Raw genomic sequence first — 19106 nt, 5'->3', positions numbered from 1 at the left:
GTTTCTTCTTCTTTTTTTTTTTTTTTTTTGTGTTTCCAGACTCGTGGTCTTACTCATTGCTTCACCCTGCCTCGCCTTTATTACCATTTTCTCATTCGCTTTTGTTGCCCTCCAGCATATCCCACATGCCACCATCATTAGATTCAGTTGACCTTTGAGTAATTGTTTTCCTCCAAGAATCACTAATGACATTCTAGCCTACCATATCATGTCCCAATCTTTTGGTGTGTTTCAAACCCTTCAGAATTGAGTCCTTCTCTATCTATGTAGTGTCATTTCCAATTTGTATTGTTCCTTCCATGAACAATTGGTTCTTCACATCACCCATTCAATTCCTTCTCATCAGGTGGTTCCTTTGTTTATACATCATTCTTGATACGTTTCATCACTAAGGTCCTTTATTTTATCCTTTAAGTTTCACGTTGACATCAAAGTCCCTACTTAAAAATTCCTTCAACCTTTTCAGCCAGCATTGACCTTCTTTTCTCCACATCTCATATATATATACTGCTTGAGTAATACAATGTTACTTATATTGTACTATGGTTTATTCTCTTTTTCTTTTGTTGTGCTAGTCTAGTGTTCATAGACCTAGATTATAAATAGAGAGCAAAGAAGAATATTTTAATTCCTTGTCTTTAAGACAAAACTTGGTAGACAACAGAGGTTGACTTTTGTTTGTTTGTTTGTTTGGTTTTTCTAAACAGGGTTTCTCTGTAGCTTTATAGTTTATAGCCTGCCCTGGAACTTGTTCTGTAGACCAGGTTGGTCTTGAACTCACAGAGATTCAAAGAGCCTGACTTTTTAAAACCAGTCCCTAAAGAGCTATCAGTCTTGTCTTGTGTTACTGAATATTAGAGCAAAAATGGGGATGACCTGGACTCTTACAAGGTTTATGCTACGGGAAATCCACTGCAATTCGTTTTGACTCTTTAGTGTCACAAAGCAAATATGTGAATTTTAATGTTTCTATGCTTTTATTTTTTCAATCTATATTTCTGGACACATACAAGCTTCTGCATATGCATCCAAAATAAACAGTCCATTTGTTTGAATGCGTTGGAATATATAGCTGTGTGAATATCCTATTTTAAGGGAATCAATGGAGCTCCACATTTGCTGGGAAATGGATATTGTATGGCTAGAGTAACAGCCCAAGTACAAACACTATCTAATAAATGTTTACACACCATCAAGTCTACAAACATTAAATATCATACACGGTAGAATCATCTTTACCCTATAATTTATCTCAATTTTTCCATTACTTTCTTTCATTTTCTCTTTTAGCTTTGCTCACAGACAAGCCTCCCAAGCCATTGTTCCCCATGGAAAATCAGCCAAGTGTTATAGATGTCCAGCTGGGTAAGTCTCCTTCTGGGAATAATAATAGATCCTAAACTTGTTCTCTGTTAACAGATGGGGAAAATTGCATGAACCAGGAAAGGTTTATTGCCACTGTTATTACATGCAAATCAATTTGTGTTCTGCTCATTTATAACCCTGGCATTCAGTACAATAGCAGTTTAAGGAAATGAGTTTGTATTGCATTGAGGAATGGTAATACTAATTTGTTACACTGGGTATTAAGTATGCTATACGACAGAGCTTTTTAACTCCGTGATTGATAGATTCATGGTTGTCTTGCATCAGTGATTGGTACAGAAAACTTTGCAAACGTGTGTCAGCCAAAAAATTTTATTTGGAGACCATTAACTTCTGGAGACTAAGCACTTCATAAAAGACAGGGCTCGGTGCAGCCTTTAAGATGATTTGATAATATTATTTCCAACGACATAATCCAGTGTTATTTAAAACCCATTTTAAGGACAAGATCCTGAATATTTATGAATCATATGATGTTGGGAAAAGTAACAAGTTGATTTATGAGTACTACTATCTTTTCACAGTCTCAAACAAGAACATAAAACGTCAAGCTTGTGTGCTTGTATGTGTGTGTGTGTGTCTTCCCTTCCTTCAATCCACATGATTTGAAAGAACTATAAGAATAAAGCTCAGGGGCAGGCCTACTTTGGTTTTCTTCCAAAATGTGGTCTTTAATCTAAAATATGTTACTTAACATTTGTGAGCTTTTGTCTATCTTCAGCTTGACCTTAGTAATCTGAAGTTTTTCAATTAATAACGAAGAGTGGAAGAGCTAAGTGAATTTTAGAAATTATATGATCTTTTGTAATTTGTGACCATGGGGGTGCCTACAAATTATACAGCCAAGGAGATTTAATTAAACACAATATTTCCACTTGCTTGTGAAATTATTGACTCTCGTTTTGATTTTACCAACCAAACTTGGATTAAGAGAATTTTATTCTAATTTGAAAAGAGGAGAGAGACACCGGACTGAGCCCTCCACGGTCCAAATGAAAAAAAAAAAAAAAAAAGAAAAGAAAAGAGGAGAGAGAAAGTTATGTCCCTAAGGTTTTGTCTGCTATGCTAAAATGTAGGTTTTCAATGCTGCCTAACAATGTGAGTACCCATGTTAAGTCTGTTTAAACCAAAAGATGAGATATAATATAAGACTATTATTTTTCCATCGTTCCCATAATATTTTTGAAATCATTATATTTTGTTAAAGGAAATGAAAAACTATAGATTTACTGACATTTTTTTCTACTCAATTAGTTTAACTTACACTATTAAGATGCAAATGTGTCAGTGGTGTGCTCTGGTTTTCCAGGGGTTGCATAAAGACATTCATGATCTTTTATTATTATTTTACATTGAGACATCTAGTGAACAGACTTTTTTTTTTAAAAGAAAACTCATATACTAAGCAGAGAAAACAAAATTTTCAGAAATATCCCAAATAAAACTGGAATGAATTTTATTTATGATGATGGTGGAAAGACTTTTTGTTCTTTTCAGCCATTGTGCACACTTCCATAAAAAAGTTTAAGAATTACTGCTCAAAACAAGGAAATGGACCCTTTTAAGGGATAAATCCTACTCAGTTTCACAAAGTATAGCCTTGTATGGGTTGTTTGCAACATCTACAATATATTTGCTTTGTATGAACAAATATTCCAACACATAACAACACATCCCACCAATATTACCATCTTGTAAAATTATTATAATTATCTAATTTATATTTTTATATAGTTTATATCTAAGGTATCATGTCAAACTATTTAGTCTGAACATAACTTTTTTGACAGAAAGATTGAGAGGTACCCATTTTTCATCTCAAAAGGATGTTTCTACAAGATATTGAAGTAACCATATCATTTAGCAAAAGTAAAACAAAAGTGGTCACTAGATCTTCTGCATTTAAACAAGTACAGCATTAGGTAATTTGTAGTGGTTTTATTTATTTGACACCATTTCTTCAAATGAGAAATCATTTTGTAAGTTCCTTGTATTCCTCAGTAGTAAAGAAATTGTTATGAGTACTATAAATATCAATTTCTGAGCCTTAATGAGAGACCTGTAGTCAGAATAATAAACACTTTAAAAAAATACCTCATTATAGGAAAAAAAAGAATTAGAAGAAGATAATAGTTTATTGGATGTCTCAGTTTATGTCTGAGGAAATTTAAAAAATTAATATAGCATGGTAGTATTAGAATGATACTTTGGTGTGTATTGGAATATATGTTCACACAAAACAGGGTGGATTTCAAAATTCAATAACAAACATTGATAATTTAGTAATAATAAAACATCTAGAAATTATTTCCACCAGATTCCAAAATTTATCCAGTGTATTTTTTAAGCTTCAGATATCTTCAAACTAGGTCAAAGTGTTTATAAGTTTCCAAAGAATACAATAGCCAAATCCAAATACCTAAACATCTTCTTAAATGACGGTCTGAAAAATGTAATCTCTTAAAATTCAAGGCAACACTATGATAAAAAAAAATACGTGTTTCTGTTACTCCTACAATATGATTGTGGGTTTTGTTACTCTTCAAACTCTTGGTTGGTCTCAGGGGTAGACGTAACTAATAGAGTAGGACATAAATATTGTTTTGAGATTCTAGGAGCTAGGTTGAGAGAAACTTACAACTTCTCTTCCAGTCTTTTGATCAGCTGTAAAACCACCATGCTACATGAAGCTACATGAAACTCACTCAAGTCACATGGGCACAACATCAATCATGTGGAGAGAAAAAGCTCAGTGAATACCAAGGTATCAGACATGTAAATGAAGAAACCTTCTTGGAAATGAATCATCCAGTCCAGCTGTTCTAGCATCTGTTTTGTTGTCAGAGACTAACTATTCTTAGACTCTGACACAAAAGTCATCAAGAAACTCAAATCATTGACAGTGGTCACTAAAATTGAGATACTTTGTTAGGCAATGGGTATACTGTTATTAAAAAGAACAAAATTTAGGTTATCTAGATCATTTTTAATTCCATTTCCCCTCCGGAAGAACACTCACATTCTCATTATGCATAAAGAAAATTTTATCGGAAATATTGAGCATGAATTTCCAGGTAGCTTTAAAAACTGTAGTGTAGAATAACTTAATATAAGGAACTTGAGGGTTACAGTCTGTTTTCAGTTCTGGCTATCCCTAAAGGTAGTCTAACAACATTTTTCAGTAAAAATAAATACTTTCAGGACATAGATTTGGCATCAGTACAGATATTTTGTTGTGTCTCCAGAGGAAAATAAAAATCTCAACTTCTTTCTGTTATAGTGTAATCCATTAGTCATCCACAAGGTTCTAGAAATTTACATACATTTTTGCTGACAAAGCGATGACAGTTTGGTTGTTGCTAAATTGTGTTCACATTATAATTCTGAGAGAAGATTAATCTTAACTGAATAACCACACACTGTGAGATTATAAACACATTCTTAACAAAGTAGTCAGAAAACTACTGCTCCTACATAACAAGCTTATGCATCTGAAGCTGCCTGGAATAATGCACAAAATATAAAAAGAAAGAGAATACACACTAAGAATGGGCAAATCCAATGCTTTCCTCTTTTCTGTTTATTTTCTTTCTCTGAAGGTAAATTCAGCTTTTTATTTAAGAAACAAACTTTTACTATATCAATGTTAATAAATTTCTCAACAGACGTAAAGGAAAGCACTTAATATTTTCCCAAGAACTATTAATATTGCATTGCAATTTATATTGCTATTTTTAATAACAAAATATTAAAACAGATGCAGAATTGGATGAAATGAGCTTTTTAGAGTGAAGAGGTACTCAGTTTAGTTGCTGTCTTAGCTAGGATTTCCACTGCTATTAAGAAACATCATGACCATGGCAGCTCTTACAGAGGAAAATATTTAATTGAGGTAGCTCACAGTTTCAGAGGTTCAGCCCATTATCATCATGGTGGGTATTATGGTGGTATGCAGGCAGATATGGTGCTGGCTACGTCTTGATCAGAAGACAACAAGAAGTGGGCTGAACCACTGGGCATGGACTAGGCATGTATGAGACCTCAAAGCTCACCACCACAGTGACATATTCCTCTAACAAGGTCATGCATACTCCAACAAAGTCACACCTCCTAATAGTGTCACTCTCTATGAGCTTACAAGGGCAATTACAATCAAACTATTGTAGTATGGAAGGCAGTTGGATAAGAAGAATTCCAATGTAATGTGAGAACACCTAAAACTGAAATGGAAAATAGGAGAGTGGCTGTCCTGTGGCAGAATCTAATACATTAAAGGTGTCTACCCAACACCTTTACATAGATCGCTAATCTCAACTCAAACACTAGATTCATTAAAAATAATTAAAAGTTGCCAAAGATAAAATCTTTTAAACCCACTATTTACATCAATACAGCAATATTAAAAATGGGCTGCTAGTAACTGATAGGTGGCTCAATGGGTAAGATATTTGCCACACAATTAGTAGAACTTGAACTCCGATCCCTAGCATCCACATAAATATCATGTGTGATAGCACCTACCTGTAACGCTAGTGTTGGTTTTGGAAATCGGGGCCATATATAGTCATATAATTTGAAGTTCTTTGGCCTGATATTCTAACCTAACCTCAAAACCTAGGCTCAGTGAAACACACTGTCTTAAAAAGTCATATGGAGAGTGATAAAGAAAGATACCTGAAGCTGACCTTTGGCTACTACACATACATGAATAACTGAGTTCACCCACACTAAGTACATCTGCATGCACACATGCACAGACACACAATACCCCAGAGGGCGAAATCTATTACACATTTTAGTCAGTTTAGCTTATCAAAATAATTAAAATTATTCAACCCTTTCTAAAGTTTACAGAGAATAAGCAAACCAAGGGAGATCAACTAATTATTCTAAAATCACGAAGAGAGAATTATTGATATGAAAAGGGATACATGATTATTTCATTAAACTTTGTCATAATTTGGTATTTGCATGATGTGTATATGCTGAAAACAAAAATATTTATTATGATGATGACAATGATGATGATAATGATTACTGCAATACTGAGGATGAAGGTTGAGCCTTGCATATGCTAGACAACTTTTTTTTAACCACTGAGCTATATCCCCACCCCTATGTATTTGAGATAGAGTCTCACTATCTAAATCAAGGTGGCCCTGAAATCTAAATAGTCCAAACTGGTCCTGAGAGAATGATCTTCCTACCTCTGCCTCCTGAGTGCTTGAATTATAAGCATGAATTTCTTTAGTAACACCAGATATCTGTAAACCACGCCTGACATGTCTGAGTCATGTCTTGAAGAAGTCTATTTATAAGGGAGCAAAAAAATTGCAGTGATTACTTCATGCTTATGCTTTTAAAGTATAAAGGATATTTAAGGAATTATCTAAATGATGCAAAGATGTTCTTCTACCTCAACTGCGAGGACATTTAAGGGTAGTTCATATGTGAATGTGCTAGACACTTCCTTCAGAGTTCTAGACGTGTAGCTAAAGTATAAGGTAAAGTCATTTACGGTCATTTGTATTTATATAAAAGTATATACACCACTCTAGGTATAAGGGAGAATATATGTGTTTACCCTAGTTCAAGGTGTAGAATTATATATAGTGAAAAATTATTACTCTATGTTTTCCAGCATCAGACATTGAAAAGCATCCATTAGTCATTGAGTGCTGTAGATTAGAAGCTAGAACTACTAATATATACCTCATAGTTGATATATTCTGTGAAATATAGACAAGATAAACTTTGGGGGAATAATGTCTTCCCTCAGTGGTCACATATTCATTAAAAATTTTTCCAGTAGTAGAACGTTCTTAGCTTTTCACTTATTTTTGTCTCTTGCTTACTCTCCCTATATAAATGATTTTTGACAATATGTTATATAGCTTTCTGATCATTTAACTATACACTCTCAGAGGAAACTTTGCTTTATTGCCTTGTGCTTGATAGCCACTTGTTAGGTATCCCTACAGTTTCCGGATTAGTTTACCACTTGGAAAGGAATTGGAGCTTTGGTTTCAAAGGCGAAAAGCCAAAGTGCTGTTCATTTAATAATATTTGTCTTCTCACTAAATCAAATCATAGTGGATACTCATAGTGCTTCCAGTATGATGAAACTGAAATAACAACATGGTTAACATTAGTAGGCACTATGAGTAAATTGTAAGTTGCCAATTTGGTTTTATTACTTACAAACTGCTTTCTAGCCTGGAAAAGTTTGTAATTACTCACAGCTCATTTTTATCATGTAAACAATGAGCTATAGACATTTCTCCAAAAAGGTATACAGACAGTCAATGAATACATTAAAAGATGTGTAATATAATTAACAATCAACAAAACATATCAAAACTATATCAATGTACCTTTGGGTGATAATTGTCACCAAATATGCTGATATAGTTTATGAATATTATGGTAACCTGGGACTAAGTCTAATGTATATTTAAATTTTACATATTATTATAATATACTTCATTTCCATTAACAGAAGAGTTCTGGCTCACTGAGGGCCTATATCAGACTGTTTAAGTTTTTTATTAGTTGCAGATGTGTTTATAGTATACCCTTTGCTATTATGGTAATTTTCCATTTATAGCCAAGATGTTTAATTACATTTAACTTGTTGCAGTGTCAACCATAGTGTATCTTGAGGCTTACTTTGATGATGAGTTAGCACTACACAAAAAGTGTGAGTCTGGCTTGGGATGAGGTTATAGACTAGAGAAGAAATCATTTTACAACCCCCCGTTTTAAAACCTGCTTTTATCAATTATGGGAAAATAAAAGCACTCAGGAAGGAAAGAAACTCATGCTAAATAAGAGCATCAAAGAAGGGGAAGGGTGAATTTTAATAACATTTCAAATTTACACAGTGTTTTTCTCCAAGGAACTCAAAGACTTTTCAGGCACCATTTAATTAATTCCATTAATAGTTTGGTAAAATAGGGTAAATACAAAATAACATTAACCATGGACATATATAGTAACTAAAGTCTTTTATACTACCCACAGGCACTTTAGCTGAACATACGTAAGAGGGATCAACTGCTTCACTAGCAAATCACTGACTATTAACCTGATCCTTATGTGTTAGCTTAGACTTATTATTAACCTGCTATTATATGTGTATGAGTGTATTACAAAGATTATTTATTTAGTTCTCCCTGTGTCTACTTCCCTTTTCAACTAAGTAGTTTATTAATCTAAAAACACCTGTTCTCTTAAGTGCGTATTTTGTTTATATATAAAAACAAACACTTGTAAACTTTCCACACTGGTCCTCAATGCAATAGTTATTTTTTGTTCCCGATATTTAGTCCTGAGCATTCAGCTCTTACAACTTTCTGATGGAAAAAGAACTCTTGACATGAAAGACAAAAGAGAGCAAGTGATGCGCTAATAGCGGTGGGGAAAGGTATAGTGTGCAGAACAGGAGATCCAGCCTCCTTGTAATATACAAAAGAGCTGAGTGAGAGTTAAGTTTTCATTTGCCAAGGGCAAGACTGTGTTTACATTTTTCCATGAAGCTCTGGTCTCTGCTTAACACTCTGACTTCCATTGTGTCTGAATATGTCAATAAATAATTCTATCAGTGTTGTCCAGCTGTCTTTTTCAAGGGGACTATTTTAGTGTATGTAATCTACTCTGCATAACATTTGTTTTTAATTAATTCTTCCTTTTTCTTTCAACTTCCTTGCTGTATATCTTTTTTTGTAAACATAACTATCAGTGTCTCTTTCTTATATAACTTCCTGTACATCTAATATTCTGATTTTGTGTGAGGGACTCCCAAGAGATTAATTTCTGTCTCACATTACTGAATGTGAATGGAATAAGCAGCCTCTACATGCTTAGGGACCTATAGTACTACAGACTGATAGAAAAAGGGTAAATAAATTATGCATTCCTGGATAAAACCTGGAAAAGTTCTATAACTGAAAAATGATCAATATAAGCCCAGATAACACGCAAAAAAAAAAAACCCCATTGGATGCTAAATGTCTTGAAAGATCTTAAGAATTTCTAATTAGACTGGATAATGTAGGTCTTTCTTCAGATCGAGTTTGTAAACACACACTACAATGCAATGTTTGAAACACATAGCAAACAGAGTCATATGACCTAATCAAACTAACCAAACAAGCCTCTATAAGCTGGATCTAAATAAATGGGCATATATGAATTACATGGGAAAAAAATTAAAAATAATCGTAGTGATAATTCTACACTCCAAATATCACTTTCTGTCTCATGTTTTCTCTCTCTCTCTTTCTGTTTCTCTCTCTCCCTCCCTCTCATACACACACACACACACACACACACACACACACACACACTAATAGAACTTAATGCTATAATCAAAATGACTCAGAATGGCATATAACAAGCTTTCTTCACAACATTGAAATACCATCCAGAGTCTTTTTAAAAATACATCTGAAACATATCCCAGGTTTTATCATGTGCTATGTCCTAAGACAACTATTTACACATTTAAGAAAGCTCAAATTAAAATAAGTAGCTTTTCCTTTCATTATGGAATAAAGCTAGAAATCGAAATATTTGAAGAAAAGATAAAATTCATATGGGAAAATTAAAGAAAGTCGTTGGACAACAAATGGATTAAACAAGGACTCAAAAGTTAGAGAGAGCAGATAATATCTTGAGACAAAAAGAGATGAAAATATAACATTAAAAACCTATGAGATACAGCAAATATAATACTAAGCGTTATAGTTTTGTGTTAAATAAAAAAGTTCCATAAAGATAAGTATTGCATGTTTTATGTCATATATAAAATCAGGGTCTGGGGCATGTGAAAGACTACTGGGGACTATTAGTAAAATAGGAGAAGGGTAAGAAGGACTGACACAATTTACTAGAATTGGTTAATATGATTAAATACACTATGTGCTTGTATTGAAATATAATTAAAGCCCCTCATGCAGTTAATACACTAACAAAAAAGTTTATAGTTGTTAGTAACCCCTTTAAACAAGAGTCAATATTTCAAAGTAACAATCAATCTTTAATCTAGCTTTGTAATTCTAAATAAGAAATTAAGTTTAAATGCCCAAATTTAGTAAAGGAGGAAGAAGAGGAAGAAGGGGAATAATAAAAATAGAGAATAAAAACAAAATAGAAAAAAATCACTAAAACTAGATACCACTTCATTATTAAGACATTGACAAAACTGTTTCAGAGGAAGGCGACATTATTGCTGTAGGTCAGATGTATAACTTGCATAGAATGCAAAGCTTGCATCCCTGGATTAAATTGTAAGTATGAAAGAATAGACTCAAATAAATAGAATCAGAAATAAAAGCATAGAAATAATTGATGACACAATATTTTGTTACTTCTATGGTGTTAAAAACATATAGACAATGACTTGAATAATTTTAAGGTAATGGGTAAATTCCTAGAATTGTAAATCAAGGAAGCCAAATCATAAAGAAAAAGTTTGAACAGATATTAATAATGAATTTGACTATTGGATAAGTAATAAAAAGTTTCACAATAAAGAATATTCCAGACGCATATGGAATATATATATTGGATAATTCTACCTTACATTTATAGAATTATTTGCAATTCTCAATATTTCTAGAACATTTAAGTTGAGGCACTTCCAAACACATTCTACTAGACCAACATTACCCAACTAGCAAAACCAGACAAAGACATTACTAGAAAACTAAAGCTAATCAATATTCCTAAAGAATAAAAAAGCAGAAATCTTCAATAAAATACCAGCAACCTGAACTCAATTGCATGTTAAAAGGATTATGCACCATGACCAAGTTGGATTTACCCTGGAATGTACAGATGGTTCACCATATGAAAATCACATAAGCATCTTAATAGCTGTGCGTGAAGCTTTTGAAAAATCTCAACAACCTTTCATGATAAAAACATATGGAGCAAATTAGAAATGGAAAGAAATTACTTGAACAGAATAAAGGTCATATATGAGAAACTCATAGTGAAAATTATATACGGAATGTTGAAAAACTGTAAGTTTTTCCTATATGATGAACAAGAAGTGGGAGTAAAGATCCTTAGAGTTTGATATTTCTCCTAAATCGAGTTGGTACATGAAGTCTTAACCAAAGCAACCAAACAAGTCAATCAATAAATAAAAGATACCCAAGATCAGAAAAGCCTGTACAAGTATTTTTATTCTCAGGTGACATGGCCTTCTTCTGTAGTAGAAGAAAATTTAAAATTAAAATAAATTGTATCAAATAAATTAAACAAAGCTTCAGGACATAGAATATATACAGAAAGAGCGCTGTGCTTTTACAGACTAACAGTGAGTAATCTACAAAGCAAACTAAGAATTCTAGTTTTAAAAAGTGTAAAAATAATAACGTGTTTTAAAACACAGTTTACTAAGTAGGTAAAAGACATGTACCCTGGAAGTTATATAATACTTTTGAAAATGAAGAGATAGCTCAGTGGTTAAGAGCACTGTCTACTCTTTCAGAGGACCCAGATTTGAGTCTCAGTTCCTATTTGATGTCTGATGTTTGATGATCTGTAACTCTAGCTCCAGGGGATCCAAAACTCTCTTTTGGCCTTCACAGAAACCATGCGCAAACATGGTACATACATGTGATCAAGACACTCGTGCACATCGAAAAAATAAAGGAAAGGTATCTTTAGTTCATCAGTTGGGAGACAATATTTTTTAAATGTCCACAGTAGGGCTACATATCATTGAAATCTCTATCAAAATTTCAGTGACACATTCTTTAGAAATAGAAAAAATGCTGTGATGGTGAAACTTGGTTGTCAGCTTGACTGGATCTGGAATCAACAAAATTGCTAGTTACCAGAAAATCCTGTGAAAGATTTTTCTAAATCAAATGATGGGAAGCTGGAAGACCCACTTTAATATGTGTGGCACCATCCTGTGGCACCTTCGATAAAACAAGGTGCAGGAAGAAAGCTTCGCTTTGCCTGCCTGCCTTCCTCTTGCTGGGAAGTGCATACTTTTTTTGTATAGGCTACTGCTGCTGTTAAAATCCTTTACTTGTACAGAACCCAACTTCTTCAGGCTCCAAAAATATACTATATGACTACTGATTCTCCAGCAACCCTCCAGGCCTTCAGTGTCAGATTAGGACTTCTGAGACTCCAAGTCTCATAGACTGGACAGTTATCAAGGGCCTAGCTTCTCCACCGTGCAAACATTTTAAAATGTTTGCTATTTTGCAGAACATATGTAAGTCAATCTAATAAAACACACACACACACACACACACACACACACACACACACACACACACAGTACTTCACTTTGTCCTTCCATTGCAGTCCCCCTGCATCCACCCTTAACTTTCTATTCTATTTCTTTTTTCCTAGGGAATATTTGTTTGACCCCAGTCTCTTTATCTATACCTAACCATTGTGGTCCTATGGATTGTAGGCCAATTATTATTGACTTAATTTCTAATATCCTGATATAGGCAAATATATACCATATTTGTTGTCGTTGTGTCATTGGTTGAGTTGTCTCACCCAGGATGAGTTTTTCTAGTTCCATTAATTTAATTGCAAATTTCATTATTTCATTCTTTTTAACATGTAATACTCCATTGTGTAAATGCACCCTTACTATATACCTAAAATCTGTGGTTCTGTGGACTGTAGCTTGGTTATGATTTATTTAAAAGCTAAAATGTTCATAAAAGCAAATACATGCTATTTTTATCTTTCTGGGTCTGGGTTATCGCATTCATGATGATTTTTTTCTAGTTCCTTTGATTTGCCTGCAAATTTCATGATGTCTTTTTTAAAAACTGAGTAATATTCCATTGTGTAAATGTATCATATTTTCTTTACCCATTCTTCTGTTGAGGAACAGCCAGGGTGTTTCAAATTTCTCGTTATGAATAAAGCATCAAAGAACATAGTTGAACAAGTATTGTTGTGGTAACATGAAACATCCTTTGTATATAGGCCTAAGGGTGGTATAGTTAGATCTTGAAGTAGATTAATTACCAATTTTGTGAGGAAATGCCATTTTGATATCCAAAGTGAGTGCACAAGCTTGCACTTCCACCAGCAGTGGAAGTGGAGGAGTGTTCCCCTTTTTCCACATCCTCACCAGCATGAGCTATCATTTGTGTTATTGATCTTAGCCATTCTGGTGGGTATAGGATGAAATCTCAAAGTAGTTTTGATTTGCGTTTTCCTGATGATCAACGGTTTTGAACATTTAAGTGTTTCTCAGCCTTTTGTGTTTCCTCATTTGAAAATTCTCTCCTTAGATCTTTACCTCATTTTTAATTGGTTTTTTTCTTGATATTTAGCTTTTTCAGTTCTATGTATATTTTCGATATTAACCCTCTAACAGATGTGTATTTGGCAAAATTTTTCCCAATCTGTAGGCTGCCACTTTGAATGAATGATGGTGTCCTTTGCCTTACAGAAGATTTTCAGTTTCATGAGGTACGGTTTGTTAATTGATGATTTTAGTGCCTAAAATAGGTTATGTTCAGAAAGTTTTTTCCTATGCCAACAAGTTCAAGACTCTTCTCCAATGAGTTCAAGGCTCCTCTCCACTTTCTCTTTTACCTGATTCAATGTATCTGGTTTTAAGTTGTGGTTTTATTCTTCCCTCTGCCTTGTGTTGCATATTGTTCCAACATTATTTAAACATTCTTTAGAATATTCTACATCAATCATTACTCAACAATTTTAAATTCAGCTCCATTATTTCTTGCAGGAAAAAGTGTTATAATAAATTCAAATTGATCTCTTTGCCTCCAGTTCTATGGCATTATCACTGCATAGCAAAATGAAACTGGAAATTGTATCATTTGTCTTTAGTTTAATACATCAGTAATTTTCTTTTTTGTTTTCATTATTTATTCTGCTCTCACTCAATACCAACCACAGTTTCCCTTCTGCTCATTCCGCCTACTTCCCTCTTTTCACTCAGGTAGCATAGAAAACAAAATTCCTTACCTTGATCAGAGGCAGCCACCTACTTTAGTTTTATTCTCTTCTTGCACTCAATATTCCAGTAATAGCCAACTGTTTGCTTTATCATCAACTCCCAATGATACCTTTCGCCATCAGTGGACCACAGTCACAGAAAGAACTTATTCCTCATTTTATCAATATTTTTACAGCATTGTTTGAATTTTTCTGTCCTAGCATGTTTGGCTTTTAATTTTATTTATTGGTCCATCTGTCTCTCTTTACTAGACTGTGACCTTTACAATTAGAGATGTTGGTTAATTCATTCCAAGCAGTAAGTACACTGTCTGAAGCTTAGTAACTTGGGATATATATATATATATATATATATATATCCACAGACTTGTATATGAATAAATGCACAGATATATGAATTGATGGGAATCACAGGTAATATATCTGCTTTTCTGTGATAACTAAAAATGTCTGACAACATCCTTCACTGGATATGTCCCATTAAATTCTTTTACATTTTCAAAATTCATTTTTAGAAAGGATTGTATTTTTAGCTTTTAAGAAGTACAGTGTGACTGAAGATTTATCATTTTTGGTAGAGTCTCCCCAGGCATTTGTGAAGGCCAGGGTTTCAACCCCAGTGTTGATTGTATAAATTGGGCATGGTGGCACACACTCATGGTCATAGCACTCAACTTTTGCAAAGTAGGAAAGAAATTCTGAAGTTCAAGGTCATCTTTGGCTACATAGTTAACTGTCTAAAGAAATAAGGAAAAAAATCCATCATATTTAGAGAGGAAGGAACCTTGGTAGTTTTATTAGTAAGGGTGATAATAACTAATATTTTAAAAGAAACAAAGATTAAAATATGGAAACTTATATTTCCATATTGTTTTAAAATATTAACTAATATTTTAAAAGAAACAAAGATTACATGGAAAATATTTACTTGTTGATAACATATGGTCTCTTTTGGGGTATTCAAATAACTTTCCATGCAGCTCATACCATCCCCATAAAACCTTTCAAAGTCTTCTCCTGGAATTCCTACACTTATCTAGCCAAGTAAACAAAATGTTGAGGGTTTTAGTGGCATTAAATATCAGCATAGAAAGTCATGTATAGACAGGACTTCCAATCACATTTTCTTGTCCAGAGTTTAGCATTCCAGTGGAATTCCAATGAAAAGTGCTGCACAGTAAGGACTACTTAGGTATACTGCCAGATAGTCTGAAAGGGGCAGAGACCAGCCCTCTCTCTCATCAGAAATAAGAAGAGATCAGCTGAGCTATGTGGAAGAGGCTCAGACTGTCACCTGAGTTTCCTGAAAGAGACATCTCTATTCTGTTGAGCTTCCTGCAGGTTGTTCCACGTGATCCAGGTTTTGAGCTTTTGTGAGCTCTCACCCATGCTAGAGTGAGCTTTGGTGATGCTCTCTGTGAACCATTTCTGTTTCTGTAAATGACCCCTCACCCATAGTCCTCTTCGTGACCCAATAAAACTCACTGGTTTAGGAAAACAGAGAGAGAGAGAGAGAGAGAGAGAGAGAGAGAGAGAGAGAGAGAGAGAGAGAGAGAGAGAGAGAGCGCTTCAGAATACAGAGGAGTACAGAAATTTCGATGACTTTTGGTTGTAACGAGGCAATGTAGAATTTCCTCTGGGAACATCCCTAAGAGTGTTGTCTGGAACAGAGAGTCCTATAACAATCAAAACCTTGCTCTTCCTAGAGAGCAGTCTGTTTCATTACTGTATTACTTTTCCTTGCAAAGTTTTTCCTTATGTTGAGCTGTAATTTCTTCTTGTAATGCAGAATCAATCTGTTCTTTTTCCTTAGTCCCTCCAATAGCTGAATATGCTAACAGGGTCATGAACATCATATACTACATGTATATATGCATGTGTAATTTATATATATATATATATATGTGTGTGTGTGTGTGTGTGTGTGTGTGTGTGTGTGTGTATGTGTGTATGTATATACATTCTTAAAGGAACCTTACAATATTATGTCTTTCCTTTTCTGGACATTGTCTAATAAAGAATGTCAGTGTAAATCTTAAAATATGAGTCCATATACCTATCAGAGATACATAACTCCTTTAGAGCATAAGACAACTGACTTCCTATATTCCAGCCACAGTGTAAAATGAGATCATCCATCTGCAAGCACTTTTTACAGTAAAAAGCAGCACATTCATAGAAGATATCATTATCCTTATAAATGTAGCTTGAAATTGCATGAGCCTATTCAGCAGCCACATCACACTGTTGGCTAGTCTTTTAAACTTGTGGTTAGATAAACTCTCCAACCCTTTTCACAGGAGTTACTATGTGAAAGAGCCCATAATCATTAGTTCTGTGGTCAGTGATAAATAAATCATTCACTTTTTTGTCCTTCAGAAAAAGAAAACTAATACTGTCGAGCTATCAGGGAGAAATACCAGCTTGAAGTTCTTTGCAAGTTGTAGATCCCATCCACCAACACAAACCACTTTAACCAAATTGATGGGTTTTTTTTAGTGTAAATTCAGTTAACTAAGCATATTTTCTTCTCTGCATCACACCAAGTATTTGATTTTTATCCACTTGTGGCATTGGAGTAGGAACAGCTTTAAAACTTTTGATTTCTTCTTTGGTAGTTCATGGTTTTGTTTTCATTAGCTTCTCTCTATGGCCAAGAACTGGGCACTTTTTTCCTGAGGATTGTTCAAGCAGTGTGAACAACTTCAAGTGTGCAAAAGTATGGAAACTGTAAAAGATAGCAAGCTTGAAATTGCGGGATTAATACAATTAAGTAGAACTATGAAAAAATATACCTTTTCTGCCATGTTCTTCTTCCTCTCTAGGAACATTTTTGATCATTTACTTCTGAAGCCCGTTAATCAGGGCCCATCTGCTAAATTCAGGATTACTGGACCATAATGAAAGGATCATGTTTTTTTTTTTATTGCAGTCACTTTAATTGCTTAGTCTATTTGTACTCTTCCATAGGGAATTGTTGATGGCATTTTCAAATATTGAGCTTTTGAAAGAAAAACTTCCCAATTAATTAATTGTATTACTTCAATCAGGCAAAGGCTTCTTATTACACAATGTTTTATTAACTCCCTCTGGTCTTGGCAGACTAGAATTTCTAGTTTTCTCTGTAGGAGAAAAAGGACCAGCTTTCTTCCTAGATCGGGAAAAGGACCCAGCAGTTTTTGCTGGGTCTGGGTCTGATGTGTTTTGAAATATTCTCCAGAGGAAGACAGGGCTGTGCCTGAAGGTCTTTCCTATGCAGTTGAACTGGTTGCTTTTTACTCTCACATGCCCTTCCTCCATTACTGTATGTGCCAGCTTCCTAGAGCTGCTTTCCAAAAAGCTACAAGCTGAGTAGCCAAAAGTGATAACCAGATTGTATCCCAGTTTCTGAGACGAGATATCTAAAATAATTCTCTTAGTAGTGTTTATTTTGAAGGTACCAAAGGAGGATGAAGTTTGTTTTCTCCAACATTGGGCAATTTCTGGCCATCTTTAGTACATCTTCATCACTTAGTATTCTGCCTTTCTGCTATGTTTCTGCTGTAAATATTCATCTTCTCATAATCCATTCAATTCTAGGGTTCACTTTATTACAGCTGAACATCATTCAAACACTGAAAAGACCTTTTTTTCCAAAAATGTTTATTATAAGTAAGCCCACAGCTTGCGAATGGTGCTCAGTTCCATTCATAATGCCATGCCTACTTACATGTAGACCCAGAGTACAGTTAACTACAGGAGGAGACATAAAAACTTGATTTCCAGAGTGAAAAGTTTGACAAACCAAAATATGAGCACATGGGAGCCTGCATTCTTGAATTTCCATGTAATTTGGATTGGTGGAGAAACACACCAGCTCTCAAGAGGGGTATTTTTCTGTACAACTGAGCTTTAACCTCAGGGCTGAACCTAAGAGTCCTGCTTTCCAAGTCCAGGAATAGAAATCCCTGTGTACATATGAAGAACCTTTCAAAACTGGGATGCATTTCAAGTACTGCTTTCATCCCTCCCATTTCCTGGGGACATAAGGGATTTCTAATTTTAGCCATCTCCCTTGACAGAAATATTTCCTTAACACCTGTAAAACTCCAAGATCCAATGTATTCCTACAATCTGTATTTATGGAGAAATATCAATTTATAATTAGGAAAAATTGAATAAAAATCTTTTGTTATGCCACAATATTGAGGAGAGCACATGCTGAGCAATGTAATATTAGAGGTATAAGTACAAATCACAGAAGTGCTATCATAAGCCAATGCCACTTAAGCTACTCTCCTTAGTTACCCAGCCCTTCCTCCCCCAAACACAAGAGGTAAGGGGGTATATGTGGAAGTAATGGAAAATATTCTCTTGTTTGCTTATAAGTAGAATGCCAATAATTATCAATTGAGTTTCGAGATTCTTGCTAGATAGGAGTGATGCAAGCTGGTTTTTATTTAGTCCTGACATGGCACAACTTGTATAGTCCTTGTAGTTCTCCATACATGGCAATGAAGATGCCACGTGTCCTCAGAGAGGCAAGCATACAGTTCAGCAAATAGACAATTAAGAAGTATTGAAAAATTAATATGTTGTCATTATGTGCTAGTTGATAAAGGTGCAACATTCACATTATGACCCCTAGGTTGTTAGTACTGGTACAGTGATGTGGGATGATTTAATCCTTTATCTGTGAAGAGTTGTGAAATGTCTTCTCACACTCCCTTCCCTGCCCGAACACCATCTTTTATGTCACC

General features: G+C 34.3%; 1 protein-coding gene across 1 annotated transcript in view; it reads left to right on the top strand.

Annotated features, from left to right (window-relative positions):
• The window catches only part of Il1rapl2 (interleukin 1 receptor accessory protein like 2), a 577524-nt gene that overhangs the window by 293864 nt on the left and 264554 nt on the right, over positions 1 to 19106 (top strand). The window contains exon 4 of the mRNA XM_048458168.3: positions 1291 to 1365. Coding sequence (XP_048314125.2) covers positions 1291 to 1365 — 75 coding nt within the window. The remainder of the gene's footprint in view (positions 1 to 1290; positions 1366 to 19106) is intronic.

The sequence above is a fragment of the Myodes glareolus genome, chromosome X (genome assembly GCF_982192425.1).
Source record: "Myodes glareolus chromosome X, mMyoGla1.1, whole genome shotgun sequence".
Classification (NCBI taxonomy): Eukaryota; Metazoa; Chordata; class Mammalia; order Rodentia; family Cricetidae; genus Myodes; species Myodes glareolus.
Note: the sequence above shows the minus strand (reverse complement) of the source record. Positions and strands in the feature narration are given on the sequence as shown.